General features: G+C 37.4%; 1 protein-coding gene across 15 annotated transcripts in view; it reads right to left on the bottom strand.

Moving 5' to 3' along the window:
- Window positions 1-21,796, bottom strand: part of svilb (supervillin b) — a 61,570-nt gene extending 39,774 nt beyond the window's left edge. For 9 of the 15 annotated variants that reach the window (XM_082172877.1, XM_082172882.1, XM_082172890.1 and 6 more), the window contains exons 1-7: window positions 13,400-13,490; window positions 7,319-7,382; window positions 4,917-4,996; window positions 4,780-4,837; window positions 4,240-4,403; window positions 3,063-3,783; window positions 1,630-1,713 (exon numbers count right to left, since the gene is read on the bottom strand). In XM_082172877.1, the coding sequence (XP_082029003.1) occupies window positions 1,630-1,713; window positions 3,063-3,783; window positions 4,240-4,403; window positions 4,780-4,837; window positions 4,917-4,996; window positions 7,319-7,382; window positions 13,400-13,475 (1,247 nt within the window). In that variant the 5' untranslated portion in view covers window positions 13,476-13,490. Of the gene's footprint in view, window positions 1-1,629; window positions 1,714-3,062; window positions 3,784-4,239; window positions 4,404-4,779; window positions 4,838-4,916; window positions 4,997-7,318; window positions 7,383-8,792; window positions 8,967-13,399; window positions 13,491-21,263 lie in introns of those variants that run through there. The other 6 variants (XM_082172880.1, XM_082172889.1, XM_082172879.1 and 3 more) reach the window with 5 other exon arrangements.
- Window positions 21,797-22,127: the final 331 nt, after the last annotated feature.

The following is a 22,127-nucleotide window of genomic DNA, read 5'->3' on the forward strand; positions in this document are numbered from 1 at the left end:
CATTTGACCGGATTGCTTTCCTAGTGTAAACGCTCATGTGGAATTTCAACTTTTGTTTGAACAAAGTTTGGTTTGAAGACGAAAAACGTACCAAGCTCAATGTTCTCTCACCATTCCTGATTTCTAACACACACTCACAGCGTTTAGCACAGTCTTGCGGCTGTCAGAGCAGAAACGAAAGCTGCTGCTTTCTGTACTGTATGTTTTTCCGTAGTCTCCGGGCGCGTTCATATGTAAATTGTGCACGCTTATTTTGTCCATTAGATCAAAAGATCTGAAAAAAAAAAACATACATTTACCCGCCATAACCCTTCACTTAAAGAAATCAGGACAGAAGTGGTTGAAAGTGGACAAAAGAGACTAATTGAAAGGGTCTCCCTCGTCCACTTGTGATCCGATCGACCATAATGCATCTTAATACCAGGTGTAAACAGGGCCATAGAGCTTCTTGGATTTATTGAAGTTATTTATATAATCCGTTTGAAAGAATTACACATTATTGAAGTAAACTGTATATATAAAATTATTTAAATTTACAAGTTTCATGTTTGCGATTTTTATTCATCATGTAAATAGCTTCTGACCTTTAAATCAAACTAGATTTGTGATTTTTTATTTATTCAGAAACACAAGTATCTTAAATGTTATTTCTGTATTTTACTTTTCATTTTATTAATTTAACAAGTAGGCCTACAGCACCTTCTAAATAAATAAATCTCCTTACCGGGCAGACATTAGGACCCGGGGGAGGTTGCTGCATACGCGAATGACTGTATTTCACACCAGACGCATCATTCTGTACTTGCATTCTCAAATTCAGTGCAGCGATCCAAAACATTGAATCTTATCACCATTCAGGCAAAAGTTCGCTTAAAAAATGACCACAGAGCAGATTTGATCATATTGCTAGCAAATGTGAGTTACTGCAGATGCATAATCAGCATATCTTATTATCGGCAAGGCATATCGGCATCATTTTAAATAAGGCCAATGTTTACATTTTAAGCCTTTATTTGCAGATAATATCGTGCATCTCTAATTTTGAGAGAAAGTGTCATCAAAATCAAGGAATCAAGTGTCATCAAAACAAACTTAAAATAGCTTGTTTCAATTAATTCTGCAGCTAGCTTTATCCTGAAATCAATGTTAACCACACAGGAAAAAACAGCCAACATTTAGCCAGTCCAGTTATTTACTACCCTTTTGATAGACTAATATGAAATCATTAACAAGCTATCATGTCCTGCTAACCATTTATTAGTTACTTGTTTGTAACCATTTATTGATAACCTCTCAACCAGCAGTGACAATTTTGACTGACACACAAATAAGCTTCACCTGTTATAATTTTATGACAGGGACTAATTGAAAAGGACTGAAGCCAAGGTTCATTGTTAGGAGCTGGTCATATTTTGGTGAGGAACAAAGGTCAGTGGTAAAAAAACGCAGTGGATGCAAGGGGAGATTAAAAAGGGAACGGTTTGCCATCATCTATGGTGACTGTAGATGAAAGGGTCAAGGGGATGAAAACTAAGGTGTTTGTGTGCATGAACTTAAGGACAATTGTTGGAAAATGGAGTTAGCGGGTCAACTGAGGGAATTTAAAGGGTTACACTCCCACTCTGATACCTGGATGGCCAGTTGATTTGTGAGTATGTTTCACTGTCCATGTCTCTCCTGAGGGACCACTCACTCTGAGAAAGAGCTGCCAAGCTAAAGAACACAGAGGCCCAGATCCCAGTTATCACAGTAACAACACCATGACATTTACCACTATAACAAAACACACTCATGACTTCATCAATCCTAAATGAGATTCTAGAAGGGGACTATTGTAATGTCACAAATAAAACATCTACTGTATGTCCACGATCCCTGATTGTTTCCTCTCTTTCTGGTTGTATAGTTATCTTGCCTGACTTTAGTTTTAAGGTTCTTCAATTAGTATCTGACATTATTACTGCCTTAGTGGCCTTCATTTAAGTATGATGATCTCATCAGTCTGGACATCTTTCTCCTCAAGGGTTGTTTAGAGTTTCAGAGTTATGTAACACTCGATCAAAACACATGTACCCGTACTTGGATATAAAAGATAGTTCATCTATAAATGATTGTAGGGGTCTCCTATGGAAACAATCACTATGAAATAATGAGGGTTACACTAGCTGACAATAGATTGTTTATTTTAAATAAAATGAATTGCTTTTCTCCTCTGATGCTGAGATAAATGTAATAAATGCCTGAAATCAATCAATTACTGTCATACTAAGTAATGTGCATATCTTGTCCATGACTATGGAGAGACTAAGCATTGAAAATAGGTGAAACAATGCAGTATCTTTCAACAGAGCTTCAGAGTGAAATTCTTGCTGATGTCCAGTGAACAGTTCTACATACAGGTATTTCACCCCAGCTCTCTGGCATGACTGCGAACTTAACAAAACATAAAAGCTGGTCCATTCAGCATTTTTACAAGGAGAATGTAAGAGCTTTAGCATTATCGGAGTGAGGCAAAAAAAACAAAGCATTAGTCCTTGTCGAAGTCCACCAGTTTATCGGTATAGATAGATGATGGCAATTGTTAACCCTGTTGCATTTACCTGCAGTAGGATGATTTCTAAAAATTAAGCAAGCTGGGATCTCAAATCTCTTGTTTTATGCAGCTTTTCTTTATAGTATATGTTGTAAATCCGTCTTTGTAAATATGCAGTCCCTTAATTTATCCATAATTCATGTACCCATTATTTAACACATTTGTATTCTAATAAAACCTCATTCCAAACAAGTCAAAATCTTATTTTATGGGACTTAAAGACCCCATCTTAAAAATCAAATTGGCAGTTTTGTGCCATTAGTCCATGTTTTTTTTTTACTTTGAGGCCATCAATATGGTAGCATTCATTCAAGCTAAATATAAAAAAAAGAGCAAGTCCTCTTATATGTCCCGCATCAACTTCTTGTTTCAATAGGAAGTATGCCAACACAGGAAGATAATACCACGTCAATCAAAAGCAGGGTCCTCAAACACTTTCTAAGATCCAGAACTCTGCAAACATACTTACCCCTGTCTGTTGAGGATATTTTGAGCTTGTTGCTCAATGAACAGGTCTCCAGGAGAGATGCCATATCGTGTTGTGGGCAACGAAGCTCTGCGTGCTGTTCTCGGAGAACTTGCCACAGTGACAACAGCAACACCCTTTGTTGGTTGGGCAGCAGTTGTTTCCATGGGAACCGGAGCTTCCTGTGGCCGTGGTTTCGGACTTCGATCAGGTGCTCGTCTATAATTTTCCAAGTTCATTGCCCTCTCTCTCTCTCGCTCGGCATCAAAGCCTGACGGAGGAGCAGGATCGGGGGCGGGGTCAGAAGGCATGAAGACCCGCCCTATCCCTGAACTGCTGTATTTAGACCTGCTGCTGCTTCGATCCCGCCCCTTATCCTGCTCTTGCAATGCCCCGCCCCCTGTTCGGCTTTCACCACGTCCCCTGTCAGGAGGAGCACCTCTGTCCGACAAGTCAGATTCTCTCCGTGCACGTGTGTAGCGTGGCGTGTAATCCAGATCCACCTCCTGGTCGAGGAGGATTCCGTAACGTTCTGATAATTGTCGTCGGCGTTCAGCTTTGTAGAGTGCGATCCGCTCCGCTTTAGAGCTGAGGCTGGCTGCGTCAGACCCTGTTGGGGTAAGGCCTATCGGGTCAGGATTGGCGGACGACTGTGGATCTGGACGTGTCCGACCTCTGGATTGCCGCTCTGGAGCTTCCATCTCATCACGACTGTAGCGCCGCACTGTAGAGAGGCAAACAGAGAATAAGAGAACATCAACATTCATTGTATTCACAGCACACAATTAATTTTTTATTATTTTTTTAAGTGTTACTTCTGAAGAATGTGTGATCAACGCCAGGGCATTGATATAGTATTCTGAGTGGTTTTTTAGTGTGTTGTTGTGTGGTATCTAGGTTGTAATGGGTGATTGCTTACTGGTCCAAAATTCTATGATACTGTGGTCACTAGATATGACCTGGGCTTTTTGTTCAACGCTTTTTTTTTAGCTGTTACATTGTCCGCCAGGTTTCAGGTTGCTAATAAAAGTTAATGCACACCTCTTCTTCTATGTACCAACGTTTAAAGGGGTTTGTCAAAATAACAGAACAACACATAGCAATAGTAATAGTGTCTCTTGCCATAGTTGTCCACTGTATATCGTCTGCTTACAGAAATAAATAAATTGTGGTGTCTTACCCACAATGCCTGGATCAATGGGATCTGAAGCACGTGTGTAGCGTGGTGTGTCCTCCTCCAGTAGCCGATTAGTCACAAGGCCGGCTGTGTGTTGCATGCTTGTAGCAAGAGCAGATGGAACATCAGATTCAATCCCCTCCAACCTTCTTGCTATCCTCTCTTTCCTGCATAATTTATGTAGTGTTTGGGTTAACACAACATTCTGGAAGGCTAAAACTGACAGTGCTTTCCATAAAGTAATGATGCAACATTGTAAGTTACTTACATTTATTTTATTTTATTTGTAATGGTAACATTCCTTAAAACAGACTAAATGAGTTTTCAAAAGCCTTCAGTCATTGTACACCAATGCATTTGGCAGATGCTTTTATGAAAAGCAATTTACATTGGATTCAAGGTATACATTTTATCAGTTCATGCATTCAATGGGAATCGAACCCATGACCTTTGCATTGCTAACACCATAATCAACTGTTTGAGCTATAGATATGCCATTTTAATTTTAACATGCATAGAAAACTTTTGGGAGACCAAATGTACCTGTTCATTTCTGGATGACTTCTGATCGTGGTTTCAAACTGCTTCCTTAGCTCTGAAACTAAAAAGGATTTTAGTAAATATCCAACTTTAAGAACTTTCACTATTTCCATCCTTTACCTTATCTTAGTATTTCTCACCTTTGGGCAGCACAGCAAGAATGTTTGCATCAATATCTGTAGTACTCCTAACCAGTGATGTCTTGTCATCCACACCAAAGCTGTAAGGCAAAAACAGAGAATGCACAATTCAAAACAATCCTATTGCAATCAATATTGCTTTAGTAAATGTCACGTTCGTGTCATATTGATACAGATACAGTAGATTTGATGTGTTTAATTAAATTTTTGGTCTTTCTGCCACTTTTTTTTTTTAAAGGGGACTTGACCTACAGTAAGTGTAACCGTAACCCTAAAATCCAATTGGTTGACAGGAATGTTGTTCTAGGATCCACATGGATGTAACAGTAGGCACACTACCTGCTTGGCCACGACGACCCAAATGATATATTAGATCTTTGTTGATTTTCCCAACATCTATTCTCTGCACACCTTAAGGAAAAAAAAAGCAGATTCTGAACATGGTGTATCCAAAATTCTACATAGGCAGGTCATGACCATGTGGCCAAATCTACCAATGTGTTCCCGTGTGACATTTTAAGCTGAATTAGCATAGAGGATCTTAAACGTTTACTTGAATCTGACCACAGGAATAGATTAGCTGCTGAGGTATTTATACATCTAGAGTTCCCCTTCACCATGGTACCAGTCCCGCCATCCTAAACAGCACACTCCAATTACTCCCGTTCACCATTCGCTATGCACAACAATCTCATAAGCAGGACCGCAGAACACCAATTAGAGCTTGAATAGGTTTAGATTGCATTCGTGGAAACTTTTCAGACACACCCAATATGGAAACTATACATAGATAAATAACTGACTCAGCATTGAATTATTGAAAAATAATGCATATAATGCTTGATGTGCATTACATTTTCAATAACTTATAATAATAGTAAACAGGCCAGGTACATTTTTCCACTTAAACCATAGTATACACTTCCCCACACCACTAAGTATCTTGCTTAGAAACAAGCTGTAGTTAACTAGTTTAAAAGTGATGTAAAAATAATGTGGTGAAATGATATGCTACTGTAATGTGGTTAATAAACCTGAAACTTCTTCACTCCTGTTCAATAATAGGAAATTAAATCAAGACCCTAGTAACATACCAACCAATCAAAATCAAGCATTGTGACAGTGCTTAGTTTAATTTTAGATATACAAAAATCTGGCTTGATTTCTGGCTTCTGATTTCTGTTAAAAATTATTTGAATGTGCGTACGTTTCTTATTGAAACCATTATGTTCCTTTACATTTCATGTATTTCTGATAATTAGACATTAATACAGGACTATATTTACCATTTTCATACCATGAAATTGGCCACTCTCATTCTATGAAACACAATAACCAAGATATATGGCAGAACATACACCACGATCATTGACAATGACATCCATATATAAAGCTTCATTTAGACATTCTGAGTTGTGACTACAACATGTTTATATTCTATATTGTGTTATCGTGAGAACTCCTTTAGAACTGATGTTTTGATTTATTCTGGACACATTAAAGGCATGTCAAGAGCATATTCTTCTCTTTTAACAGCTTAACCAATGGAAACAACAAAAGATAACATGCACATACACCCACACATACACACTCTGGGTCTGTGATGATAACAGCAGACTATGCCTCTTTTTCTCCAAGGCAAAAGTCTTTTTTATTGAAGAATCAATATATTGTGCAGTATTGTGACCAATCGTAATTTGTGACCACAGTAACCAAAACATCTACCCTTTCCATTGATCTCAAGATATTTAACACAACACACAATCGGTGTCCTGAGGTCCAGAGTGCAACAGCTTCATTTCAAACAATCACTTTTATAACAGAAGTATAGATATGCCGTTTAGAAACAAAGATTTGATTTATTTGAACTCCAGAATAAAGATGTAAGAATGGGATATGTATATAGTTTAACAGCAGCACACAAGAAATCCTGCAGCACTCTATACTGTAGCTCTGCTCCAAAACCCAGTTTGTTTATCTGGCACTAGCACATGTTGCTAAGCTAATGAAGAGATGAGGTTTCTAAACATTTCTAAAGACAAATGTTTACGTGTATTTTGACTTAAGTACACACATGTATTTCTGCTTATGTTTTGACTTTGTCCATTTTCATTTATAATTTAGCAGGTTTGTCCACCATCTTAGATTTAAGTTGTTGCAGTGCATGCTGGGATTGCCTTATAAATGCTGTGTAGGCAGGCAGCTCACTATGGTTTGGAACTGAGATACTGTAAGGAGACAGTTTGGGCAGAAAATCTCTAATCTCTCATCAACCCATTTAGAGTTAAGTATTAAAGAACATAAAAGGATTAATTCAGGATTTAATTCAGCTATACACTTATGGGAACAGTTTAAAACTAAGATGAATGGTCTTTAAAAAGGCAATATTCATGTATTCTAACCTTATTGTTCTTTTCTTTAGTAGTGCCGGGCTGTAGAGCTTAGCAGAAGCTTCACCAACAAAGCCTGCAAAAAGAAACAAGACAATCTCTTAAAAGTATGTTTAGAAATATATCAAGTCAAGTCACCTTTATTTATATAGCGCTTTATACAATACAAATTGTTTCAAAGCAGCTTTACAGTGATATGTAAACAATGTTTATAATATAGGCTATGTCTGAGATTCTGTAAGTGTTAGCTGACTTTTACAAGACAATTCACAATATCTATCCAAGAAACAACTTGCATTATACTGACGTAAATAAAATGAAACGTGTGCACACACAAACTAAATTTACCAGCTGAACTTGAATAGTTTTGTGTACTTACATGTACTTTAGTGTTGCTTACAGTGAATTTAAGCAACTCAAGTTTTTATTAGAATCGGGAAAGACACAAATTTATCTTGGAAAAACCATTTTAATGCCATATTTATCCTGAATGTCTCCACCTGCTGCCAACAACCACACCAATTAAATAACATTCCATCTTAACTTCATGTTTTGGCCATTTAAAGGGATAGTTCACCCAAAAATGAAAATTGTGTCATCACTTCCCCTCAAGTTGTTCAAACCTGTATGAGTTTCTTTCTTCTGTTAAACACAAAAAATATATATTTTAAAGAATGTTGGTAATCAACCAGTTGACAGTAGCCATTGACTTCCATAGTGTGGGGAAAAAAAATACTATGGAAGTAAATGGCTACCGTCAACTGTCAGGTTACCAACATTCTTCAAAATATCTTGTGTTCAACAGAAGAAAGGAACACCATAAGGGTGAGTAAATGATGATACTTTTCATTTTAGGGTGAACTATCCCTTTAAACCCATCGTATTTTTTTTTTTTTTTTACCCCGCTGTACAGTCAACAGCTTGAGTTACTGTGTTTAACATTCTCCAGTGTCGACTGATAAATTTACCCCCTCCAAATGGAGCACCTGGGCTGGGGTGGGAGGGTTCGCTCCAAGAACAAGCTGAGAAGAACAAAGTAAAACGTGGGTGTGAAGACATCCTAATTAGCTTTAATGAAGTCTAGTGGACGAGTTTCCGTCCCCGGGTTGCCAGAGACTCACTTCAGGATGCTGACAGCCACAAATTAGCCGAGTGTGATGAGAAGAACAAGGCATTGTCTAAAAATACTAGATGAGGAGATCAGGGTAAAAATATCAAAATAATCAATCTTCATGCTCAACAGAACAAGAGTAAAACAAGAGTCATATACTTCTGTTTTGTACAACTATTAAAATTAATTATGTTTTCTAGGATCACACAATTCCAAATTAATTAAAACAAAGCCATCCATTCTTAAATCAGACAACTGTGCGATCCTTTCTGTAACTATTCAATCAATGACCCGGTAACGATTTTCACTCAAATCCCCATAAATCAGCCTCACTGCTTGGTAACAGTAACCGGGTACAGACAGTTCCACACTTACCTTGACTACACTGTGTGACATGGTTGAGATAGTTCGTAATCCACTGGTTTTGAAACATGTTGGAATGAAAAGGAAAGAAGAAAAGAGAGGAAAGGGACAGACAGACCTAATCACAGACTCAGGCAGACGAAGAAAGAGCAAGAGAGAGAGAGGGACCGCCACGGATGGACTCAACGTGATGGAAATGCACACAGGCAAAACTGCAGGGCTAAAGCAAACACATGGGAGGGTGGTGTGTAGAGAGAGAGAGAGAGAGAGAGAGAGAGAGAGAGAGAGAGAGAGAGAGAGAGAGAGAGAGAGAGAGAGAGAGAGAGAGAGAGAGAGAGAGAGAGAGAGAGAGAGAGAGAGAGAGAGAGAGAGAGAGAGAGAGAGAGAGAGAGAGAGAGAGAGAGAGAGATGCTAGGCAGCTCACAGGCAGTAATCTGATTACAGGCAGAAATTAGCCTGGATGATAAAAGTGGATTGTGGGAGCACGGAAGATTCTTGGACTTATGACATGATCGCTGCTACATTTACACACACTCACACATGCGTCAGCAATCCAGGAGTCACAAATACTCGGTGATGCAAAGACGAAAGTCTTTAATTAGTCAGACCTGTTTTTAACATATTTTAGTCCGAAAAACAAGGCAAATGAATGTGAAGCTTTATTAAAATCAAGCTGTATTATTAAGAAAATGCTATATTCTTATAATGCACACACTAAAGACTGCTAAACAAGATAAAAGCTATCTTCCATGTAATTTTGAGCTTTTATGCTTATTGCTACGAATGCGACAGGATATTTTGGATAATCTGGATTTTACTTCTGTAGTCAATTTTATCCCTTAAAACTCATCTTTGATCACCAAAAATGACATGACATAAAAAATCTTGTGAAAAAAATGATTCATGCCTTAAAATAGCTTGAATGTTACTCACACCCTTGCTTCATTTAGTATACGCGGCTCTATGAATATGCAAATTAGCCCCACCTCCACTCCCTCACACCAGCTCAGAATACCTGATTCACTCAGAATACCTGATCCACTCGGTCAACTTTACTGTAGTTAATATGACACATAACGGTAATTAATATGATTAGCCTTTACTATATTATCAAACAGCTAATAATGTGTTGCTAACGTTACACAAACCATGTTCCCGTTCGCCATCTCAGCGTCAGACAGCTGCCTTCTAGAAATCAGCATCCTTAGAAACGCTTTGAACAACTTAGAACGTCAGTGGAGAAAGGCAGAACGTCAGTGGAGAAAGGCATATAGTTCACATCGTAATATACATTATGTACATAATTAACCCGCTATATTGCTAAATGTACCCGATTTTTCACATCAATAGAAAAATATACCGTGATAACCTGGCTTCTCTTGAGACTCCCCTGCTTTGCAGGATAGTAATCATGATATGCTAAAGCTCGCCCGCATGTTGACGTGATTGGTTACAACATATTTGTGGCATCAGAAACACCAGCTATTTTAAACCGCATTTTTGAGACTGTCTTTTTCACTGCCGTTTTAAGGAGAAAATACTCTACAATGGTGTTGACTTATGAATTTGCACATGGTTTGTCTTTAAAAACACCACATAGACATAAACAACATTAAAAACTTCACCACAGGCGGTCTTTAAGTTTTAGCTGGTTAGCATTAAAAAGTTAGCCCTTTTACTGGTAGATGCTGTAACTACACCATCCAGTATATTACACATATTACTCACATACCTTTTGACAATTTTAGACCGGTCAGGTCGTACCATTGTGGAGTAACCCAGTACCTGCGTGACTCGTCATATACATAAACAGAGAGAAGTAGCTCCGGCTATAATGTTCTTCCACAAGACGCATGAGGTTCTGTTTATTAACAGCAAGAGCACCAAAAGTTATGGAATGCAGCTTAAATTTTATTGACAAACTATTAGGATTATTCTTGGAAATTGTTGCCTAGTTGCCAAGTCGCTAAACAGGTGTTTGACAACATTACTGCCAGTGATGTTATTTTTAACTGAAACTAAAACTAATAAAAAAAAATATTTTAGTAATTAAAATAAAGCTGAAATAAAATATAAATATCAGAAGAAAAGTTTTATATAAATATTGGAAGAAAAACTTACATTTAAAACACGACAATAACTGCATCATAATTATGTGAACTTCTTTGCCTGCACTTCCATGCGTAAAGTTAACTCTATCACATCGCCAAAGTGTCTGTCAATCAAACTGCCTCAAAACTCTCATTGAAAAGTACTGTCGATTACTTTGTTGCTGCAAATCACTGTTAGCATGAGACAAAGAGAGCGTGAGACCAACCAGACAGATTGAAAGTGCAATAGGCCCACACAGGTATATGCCAACACGACCTAATAAAACACTACAACTTTAGTGTGACATTGTCATAGTGTGCACTAGAGGGAGCACCAAGAGCCAAAGGTCCTGTGAGTTCAGTAAACCAGTGTTTCTCAACTCCAGTCCTGGGGATCCATGCACCTACCAGAATGTTTTATATGTCTCACTAATCAGCTTCTTAGTATGTTGTATAGTGAGACATATAAAACATTATGAGAAGTGGGGTCCCGAGGACTGGATTTGAGAAATACTGCACTAAACAGCGTGTAAAACTCAGTCATGACATGAAAAGGGGCATAAGAACTGTTTATAACTAGTAATACACAATGTGTATTCATGCAAACTTGACAATGTTTCAGTCCTTATTTAGAGTGATTTCATACATGAGATTGACGGTAATCATGCAATTCAGAATACTATCCGATTACACTACAAACAGGTACAACTTAATACAAATAAATAAATAAAATATGTTTTCTTCATAATTAACCCAAGTATAAATATTTATAATAAAATTTTGAGCTCTAAAATATCATAGCCATAGTAAAAAAATTTGACTGCTACATTTTGAAGAAAACCCTGTCTAGCCACAGCGCCATAATACTGGCACATGCAAACATGTCCATCTCTTGTCATCTCCAAGTCATCTTACTGGACCACTCAAGCACTGCTGCCCTTAATAAGGCAATGTGTGACGTGATTGGCTGAGAGACCTCAAGGAGGAGTGGCTAACTTATGTTTATCCGGCTCTGCTGTGCATGTGCTCTTCACCACACTCATCTATCATATTCCTTTCACTCCTGGAAGTCATACCTCTACTTTTCCTTCTCCCTTGGCCAATTCTAGGATACAAATAAACAAAACTGTACAATAAACACAATGTATACAAGATTTTTTATGAAGTTATGATGATCAAGTAGTTGATGTTAAGAAGGAGATATCTAATTTACCTGCCCTGACTGCAGAATTAGAGAGTACATTTGAGACCTAAAAACACAAACAGAAATAACTAGACTCGATGCTTCCAGTGAGCCAAGGAGTTATGACTGAGTCTATTCTGGTCATTTAGAGGTTAGTAGCTGGTTACACAGGACTATGAGTGTGGGTTGTGTAATAGGTCAATAACACAGTATATCTGGACGAAACTTATAATGTGAGATGATGAAACAATAAAAGTAATATAATAATGTAATATGCATATCTGAGATTGTGATTTTGTATAGAGTGTAATAGTCGGATAAAAGTTTCATTCATTTTCTGCATAGATAACCAGATTTTGAACAATAACGCACAAGTCAGTCACCATACACTCTCAATCAAACTAGTAATGTGTTTCACTACCATTCAAAAGTAAGGGGTCAGTGTGTATTTTTATAAATTAATACTTTTATTCAGCAAGGGTGCATTAAATCAATCAAAAGCAACAGTAAAGAGATTTATAATGCTACCAAATATTTCTATTTTCAAATAAATGCTGTTATTTTGTTTCTATTCAAAGAATCCTAAAAAAATCTGCATATAAGAATGATTTCTGAAGGATCATGTGACTGAAGACTGGAATAATGATGCTGAAATTTAACACCATTACTGCTTTTCTGAATCAATAGATTCAGTATAATCAAACAATTATATCAACAGATTCATATTGAACTGCATTTTAGACATTATTGTGTTATTTACAATACATCTGATTTTCATATACTATTTTGCTGAATGTATATAGGTGAAATTTCTAGGAAAAATAAAACACTGTACAAGAAAATGAAAATCTGAACTGAGTGTTGGATCCTGTTGTGTAGTCTAAGGCATCAAAATAAAAGCAGGATTCAAAACTGAGACTGATTTCACACATTCATTACTCAAGGAACTGCTAGTGCCATTGCCAAGCAACAATCTTGTGTTTACATGAGACAAAGTTGAACGATGGGCCACATCAAAGCATTGTGGGAAGAACAGACATCACACAAAAACAACAAAGTTCAGTCTTAATGCTCTGACCTAAGCTAGAGATTACTAAACGCTCCATGCTCAAACATAGATGCCCACTGCTGTTATTCACTTGACATTTATTGACATGAGCCCTTGTAATCGCTGTAAAGCTGTGTGCTGTGCAGATATGCAATATAACAAGTACAAATTTAAGTATACAGACACACGTGACTAATATTATCATTAAGCAATAGAAAAGGTATCCCTGTATATATGAGACACATCAGTAGAAACGGTCAAATAACTTCTGGAATCTTATAAAAACTCCCTTACTTACATTTAACCTGCAGTCCCAGCACAGCTCGGAGGAGGAGTTCGGTCAGACTACTTTCTGTAGTCGTTCTGGTCTCCATCTTCTGCCTTTATTAGGACACAGAGAGCTTTTCTGGCAGGATGAGGTTTGTTTAAATTACTGCTGAACTACAGACTGCACTGTGAGAACAACCATTCGAACATACTTTACAGACAGGAGTCAGGTGTGGATCTCAAACACTAGAGGCTGGATTTCCAGACAAAGATAAAGCTCTGGATTGAAAGTGATTCTCTATTGGGATCCTGAGTCTGGACCGTCTCAGTATGTCTCATTGTTCTGTCTCGTATCTAAACATCTATCCTCAAAAGGACTTTTCCTTCCCTTATTCTTATCCTCCTACTTTGAACAGTCCTTGCACTGTTTTTGTAATAGAATACTCACAATATTTATTTTGTATACAGAATACATATGCACAGAATATCTGGAGGACCTACTATGCCAAAATGTGATATATAGAACCAGCGAACAATGCATGATGCAATATTGTATCCCACAATGCAATGTGCTTGATTTGAACTCTCAGTGTTGCAAATAAATCACCTGAAATAAAATCAAATAAATAATAAAAATAAAAATATCTTGACTCATTTTGCTGGATTGCCAAAAGACATTTAAACACAAAACTAGAAAGAAAAGGAAAATAATCATATTTCAAAGCATATGCCACTTTCTGAATTAATCATACAATACAAAAAAAAATTAAACATATTAAATCAAAATATTAATCTCAAAATAAAAGTCTTATCTAAAAAGATTATAACGGGATGCCATTCACTGAATTAATTATAGAATATTAACTGAAGAAGGGTAAAACAAATAAATCTCAGAATTAAAAATGCAAATAGTCATATTTCAAAGATTAAAAGATTACATGTGTATGTATAAATGTATGTATGTATATAACTTTGAAGGGAAAACTCTAAAACAGAGCAGTACACCGTATACTGTGTAGTATGTAGTATGCAGTACACTGGTATTTCATTTTAAACACAGCACACATCATTCTCTCTGAGGTTTACAAATGTCGAGGACTCACATTCTCTGCTCTTATAAGGTTGTGAAGAGTCTGAATCAGTCTCAGGCCTCATCACCCCATGAAATTTATTCAAGAGTTGCTCTTGGCTCAGTTTTGGGAAATAGCTGATCTTGCATCAACAGCCGCGCTAAACAGGAAGTAACGGTAAAGATCTACACAAGGAATTATTTCTAAACATCAGTTCATTTGTGCTGTTACTCAAAACCTATGCTCCTTCATTCCTCTTCTGCGTTATAAACTCCTCCATTCTTCAATCTCTCTTGTAATCCAAAAACAACTACAGACAAGAACTCATAAACATTCAAAGCATTGTCAAACACAGCAGACGAATAGCAGGAACGTGCCATCTGAAGTCTGTGATGATCAATGGAGTTGGCCAAAGTTTCAATCTGAACCAAGAGATTTGGCTGGTTAGCATAGCCAGTTTTCCCCTGCTGGCAGATGCCATAACTACACCATCTTTCTCCATGGACTGCCATTCAAAAGTGAGTTTAATTTTAACATTTACTGTCAGGATATTATTATCCTGATGCCCTATAACATCTCTAACCTCATCCGCCATACAACAAATTCAACTTCTATTTGGAGAGATGTCAGATGTTTCGGAAAGATGTTTCTCAACCCATAGCAGGGAAAGAGCCACAGCTGAACCTCAAAGGACAAAGACAGACTGCGGTGAGCTGCAAACAATACCAGTGGGAGTGGGAGATTTATGGATGAATTCTATTCAGACTCTGTAGCAGTTAAATCAAATGGTGACACATTGCAGAGCTAATGTGATAAGGAAGGCATATGAACGCGCGCACACACACACACACACACACACACACACACACACACACACACACACACACACACACACACACACACACACAGGAGCAAAGTTACAGAGTGCAGAACAGAATTTAAAATAAAATCTTTACAAGCACATAACAGGAATTCGATTTTTTTTTGTCACAACTTTTGCACACTGTCACTATAACATTACTGTTAAAGTCTTAAAACGGAAGTTACAATAGTCTTTACTTTCCTATTGTGATGTATATCCTATTGAAGCAGCTTCTCAAATGAGAAAAAAATGTAGGGCGGGACTTGATTTTGTCCAGAGGGAATTGATTGGACGGTTGTGGTTTCCTATTGGTCGATCTCATGTGAGTGACAGGTTGTCTCGCCCTCACGCCAGTAAACGTGTCATCAGAGAAGAGACGATTTCTTGCTGCAAGAGGGAGGGGATGTTATTTTGATAAAAGATTACTATGGCATGAATTTAAAATAATGCTGTACACAGATAAATCTTATATAACACTGCGGTATTCCATAGAAAAAAAAAAAAATTCATGCTGATACAGTCTGGTCTGGTTAAAGTCTTGTTCATTCTCCAGCATCAGTTTTGCATGAATCAGAAGGACAGCAATCACTGTTCTAAAGAAAACATCTTAAATGAACAGCAAATCTTTTCTGAAGTGGAATATCTGCAAAAAAATATCCAGCCTTACAGGTTTTACATTTCACTTCTGATTGAGCCTTATCTTGACATATAAAATCCAGAAAAGCCACACAACATTTATGGCACCAGATCTCCATCCGCAGATCTTCGTAAACTATATGGATTAATAGATAAAAATCCTATCGCAATGAATATCACAAAACCTGATGATAAGAACATGGTCTTAAGTCAATTCTGTAGTAATTTATATATAAATAAAATATACAAATTCTATACAAATTCTAAATAAACTATGGTTCAAAAGTTTGAGGTCAGTATGATTTTTTTTAAAGAAATGAAAACTTTTATTCAGCAAGGTGGCAGTAAAGAATTTTCAATGTCAATAATAATAAGAAATGTTTCTTGAGCAGCAAATCAGCATATTAGAATGATTCAGCTGAAAATTCAGCTTTAACATCACAGAAAAGTTTTTTTAATTGTAATAATATTTCACAATATTACTGTTTTTACTATGTTTTTGATTAAATAAACATAAAAAAAAAAAATCTAACCAACCCCAAACTTGTAAAAAGTAGTGTATATTGTGCAACCCTTTAATTAAATAATGAATTAATCTAGCAGTTAAATATATATTATCCTAAACATCATCCATCATCCATCCTCAAATATATATATTTTTAAATCTCTGCTTTAAAAAAGATATACAGTAGATAGACAATAACAAGAACTCTGAGACAAAGAAAAAGAAAACAGAGGGGTTAAGTGTTGACACTAAGTGTTGATATCTGACTGTTTGTTTTGACAGAAAGGGCAGGTGCAACTAATTCAACAGCTGCAATACCACAGTCTGGCTCCAGGCCTCATAGACTCACACACACACACACACGCACACACGCGCACACACGCACGCACACACACACACACACGCACACACACGCACACACACACACACACGCACACGCACGCACACGCACACGCACGCGCACGCGCACACAGACAGCCATGTATATGGACTGCTTAGTGCCCTTTCCAGCCTCATAACCACAGTGACTGCGCAGACCACCAATTGCATACAATTACCCAACTGGTACTCATTTATGCCTGGTACACATTGTACGATTTTGGGCTGTCCCAGACAAAAGATGACCAATTGCGATTTCTGTGGTCGTGGCGCCTAAACGGTGGACCTACGTCGTACAGTGAGAGAGGTTCAAAGACGGCCCTGTCACATACAACCAAAGACAGCCTGAGATAATTTTCTGACAGTGTCACTTCAGAGCTCAACTAGTTTGCTAGTTTCCCAGAATTGCAAACCATATTCAGAAACGGCTTGACCAAGACCACATAATGGCTCTCCTTGACAATGCACAAGCAGAACAAATTTGTGCAAATCATTTGTAAAACCGCTCTTACATAAATTGTTGTGACAGTTTTGCAGTTGTTTTGGACAAAAGCGATCTGCTAAATGAATAAATGTGTAAATGCACATAAGATTGTTTTTATGAGCAATTTACACAGAAATTTGCTCATGTTTCATAAATGAAGCCCAGTGATCCTAATGTTCCCAAATAAACTCCCACACCTGTGCATTAACTGTAACAATAATCTCCAAAAGTTAGATCCATAAAAATTACTTCTCTCTCTTCACTCTTAGTTGAATAATTCATGAGTAACCTTTGGACAAATCATTTATATGGTTAATGCATTGGCATTACACCAAGTATTTTGAGAACTGGATAAATTTGCTTGAGTATAAAATAAATGTTACCTTACAGAAAACCTATATTTTTACCATGCAGAACTATGAAATGCCAAAACATGGAACCAAAAAATATGCATATTTTGATAGATTAAGGGACTAAGATATTTTACCCCACTCTCCCCATTTCTTAGCTCCAATTAACGTTTTATATCCGTTTAAAAATGTACACAGATTTCCCCCTCCCCTTAAAGCTGCAGTAAGCAATTTTTGAGAAACACTGTTGATATTTGAAATCAACCCAAACAAACACACCCCTCCCTTCATTGCTCCGCCCCCAGATGCAAGAGTAAATTTCTCTTTATCATAGGTGAAGTGAAGCAATATAATGCTTCGCGAAATATAAAGTGAAGATGACAAATGAACGACAAGGAAGAACAGAAAATGAACACCCAGAAAACAAGAGTATATACTGTACAAGCAAGTGCTGGTTGTTAGTCGCCAGCAGCTCCAGATAAACAATGGCACTCAAAACTGTCCTGTTACTATGCAAACATTACAACAACAGCATATCTTGGTTCTGTGAAACAGCAAAACCAAAGTTACTCGCATAAGGAGCAGAAATAACGCAACCTCTGCGTCCGTTTTCAGGCCTTCACGATTCAGTCTCTCCAGCACTGGAAAGCTTTTCTAATATTTACACGGGTCTTGAAGCTCTTGCCGGATCATAACCCTTCTTTTTCTAGTGATATTCCTCTGAGCTTTTCTCTTTTGTAATGTCTCTCAGCCATCTCTCTTTCTACAGTCTTTCTTTAAATCTCCCTCTTGCTCACTCTCTCTCCAGCCATATCATGAGTGGACACGCCCCTCACTGCTGATTGGCTACAAGTGTCTTGTTCTCAGAAATCTCTTACTGCACCTTTAATATAGGAAGCAAGATACAAGTTTGAATGCTAATATAACAAAGATTTATAGATGGAACAATCACTTAAATGCTAAAAACATTTTAAATACTGTACATTAAGGTTTAAAAGTTTGGGGTCAGTATGAGTTTTTTTTAAATACTTTTATTTAGTAAGGAGGCATTAAGATCAAAAGTCAAGTCACCTTCATTTATATAGCGCTTTTTACAATGCAGATTTTTTTCAAAGCAGCTTTACAGTGATAATAGGAAATTAATGCAACAAAGATTGTTTTGGCTGTACAGCAGCTCTAGAAGAAAGTCACAGTCCAGCTTTAGTAGGTTTTTGATTGATTCATTTACGTTGTAAAAATCAGTAGTTATTAACTTAGGGCGCTTACACAACACCGTCGTGTTTTCAACTGAAAACAGAAAACGTTTAACACGTTCTGGCTGATCATTTACACGATAATGGTGTTTTAGTGGCCTGAGAACACAAACTTCAAAGTTTTTGAAAACGAGTTTTGAAAGCGATACCATATCATCTCCGTGTAAACTTCAAAAACGTGAATCTGTGAAAACGGTGATGTACGTATTAGATGTTTAGTTTAACAGTAACAGTCAAGATATTTATAATGTGCAAATAATTTTTCTATTTCAAATACCGGTACATGCTGTTCTTTTGAACTTTCTGTTCATCAAGGAAACCTGAAATAACTGTATCAGGGTTTTCACAGATTAATTAAGCAGCACAACTCTTTTAACCATTGATAGAAGAAATGTTTGAGCACTAAATCAGCATATTATAATGATTTTTGAAGGATCATGTGACCCTGAAGACTGGAGTAATGATGCTGAAAATTCAGCTTTGCCATCGGAGGAATAAATTACATTTATAATATTTTAAAATAGAAAACAGTTACTACTGTTCTTACTGTATTTTTTATCAAATAAATTCAGCCTTGTTGAACATAAGAGACTTAAATAAATAAAAAATAATCTTATCCAATTTTTTTATTTATTTTTTACATTTCATTAAACCACATTGCCCAACACTGTATGGCTCTAGACCTGAGCATGCTCTTTTTCTTAAGGTAGGAGTTCATCTTCAGGGCAGGGTACTGTTTCAGTCCCTGAGGTTATGGAGTTCTAGCCGGTCTCATTTCATAAGGTCTGCTGGATCAATCTTTATTCCTCTTGGACAGTAGCATGTGATATGAATCACAGATCATGATGCATGTATCTGAGCCCAAAATATTGCAGAACCTTCAGTCTAAATAATCTGAGAAAGAGGGAATCTATGCAGTGCATTTGATTTAACTCCAAATTCAAATAATCAGTAATTAACGCCTGACCTCAATGACAACATAATGAAAATACTTTAAAGCAAGTGCTTGTTAGTGAACATAAGCACCCACAGGAGCAGGTGATTTTCTTGATGCGGTTGCACGCTCCTCCAGACATCGCAAACATAAACACACATGGGATGCCAGGCTTAGATATACCGGCATATGTTGGCACAGTCCTCAGACACACTCCGGTTACAACCCCGCAGTTAACAGCTGATTCTACATGAGCTTCAGACGACTTGAGGGCACAGCGAGTCCTAACCTTCATGTTTATGATCAAACCAACAGTGCAAAGATCTCAATGTATCATGTCAAGTAAAATATCTATTCAACGTCCCAACCCTTCAGTTTAACAAATGAACATCAATGCAAATCAAATAACAAACCTGTTAACTACGATTGTTCTGAAGGAAATGTTCTTAAGAAAATCTGAATGTTTCCTGTCCATGTAAAACTTGCTGCCACAATGCTCAAGTGTTGTTGGTGGTTGCTAGGGTGTTCCGGGAGGTTGCTAAGACATTACTAGGTGGTTGCTAGGTGGGTACTTAGTAAAAAGGCCACCTCCGAATCTCTAGTTCCTAGATGTAGATTGGCTCTCTCTAAAACCTGAAGAAACAGGAAAAAATTTGTGTTTTATGGCTTATAAGTGAAATAAATAAAAACAGAAATAATAAAACTACATTTAATTAATAAACAAATGAATAAATAATCAAGTAATTAAATACACAAATAAGTAAATAAACAGATGGACGAACAGAACAGATGGAACATGGAAGAAAGGACGAACATTTTTGAACTGCTCCATCAAACATTCTCTTTATTCCACTTACTACCAAAGCACACGCTCAGGATTGTGGGATATCATAGACAACGAGGGTTACATCAATTCTGCCTTCCAAAGCCAACCAGATGAAGGCATATCTTACTAGACAAGATTCAGATGTGCACAGATGCATCTCTATCTCTGTATACTCTGGTTTTACACATAGCCAATAAAAGTTCCTGGTTGCTTTAGTAAGAATCCCAATTCCACTGCCACCAGTTCCAAAGCAAGGTCAGACCACATTTGATCTTAAAACAAACACCAAATCAGAACGTTATTTGGTAATGAAACTATGCAGCACTATCAGAAACAGAACATTCAACAGTTGTAGAAGATTCTGTCAAAATATACCTGTTGAGCTGTAAGAGGACGGACGCAGACGAGAATCACTGACATATGCTTCCCAACCTGTCCATTGTCCAGCAGGGAGCGGATCAGAGTGGGTTGGAGTCACAGGGGGATTACGCTATCATGGGGCTTAATAAAGCCGGCTCAGCTTGAGGGCTTACGGCTGCCGCCACACAGAGATGTAGACGGAGAAACAAAAAGGAGGAAGATGGAAATGGTACTTACTTGTTACTGCCTGGAAAAGCTTCCCAAGTTCATTTGTAGAGTCCAAACACAACTATAGCAAATGCAACAGTCTCTAAAGAGTGTTTTGTATAAAGTGACCGTCAGTTTGTGAATGATAAGAGGTGAAGAGATAGCAGACGCCCATCATACTCCACCCTAAAAATGAAGGGATGCTGATCCATGTGAATGAAGGATGTAAAAGAATAGCGGTGTTGACAATAGACAGGAAGAAGGGAAAAGGGGGAGGGAAGGGGGAAAAGGATATTTGGAAGGGGGGAAAGAAAAGGAAAAAATAGGATATGGCAGCCAATTAAAGAAAACAACACAGAAAAATAAAAAGTAAAGAAAAAAAGAAATTATAAAATTCCAATGGCGTCCTAATCCAAAGAATATTCCAGCAGAAGTGGTCACTGAAAATCCGCAGGTGGCAATTCTCTGAATATCCTGTTCAGTTAACAACTCCAGAGTGACAGTCTATTGAGAGTCATGCTAGTGCACATGCTCACACACTCGATCAGAGGTAACCTCAACCAGTGGACTCCATGTATGGCCTGAGAACTGAGTCCTACACGGGAATCTGCCATAAATAGACTGTGGGGGGTTGAGAGACCCAGGGATTGAATCAGCTGTTAGATCAACAACCTCACCAGACTACCAGAGATAGACACACACATGGACCAGACGGAACGCATAAGAGTAGGGATGGGTGAACGGAAATATCAATACTTCCGATATGATCACATAAAACATTGATCCTTTGAACATCAAAGTGTTTTGTTAAACTGTATTAAATTATTTAGCAATAAAATCAGTGTGCATCATCAGTTGCAAGGAGCTAACAGTGAGTGTAGAATTCAATAAAAT

Source organism: Leuciscus leuciscus (genome assembly GCF_965113295.1).
Source record: "Leuciscus leuciscus genome assembly, chromosome: 6".
NCBI classification, from domain to species: domain Eukaryota; kingdom Metazoa; phylum Chordata; class Actinopteri; order Cypriniformes; family Leuciscidae; genus Leuciscus; species Leuciscus leuciscus.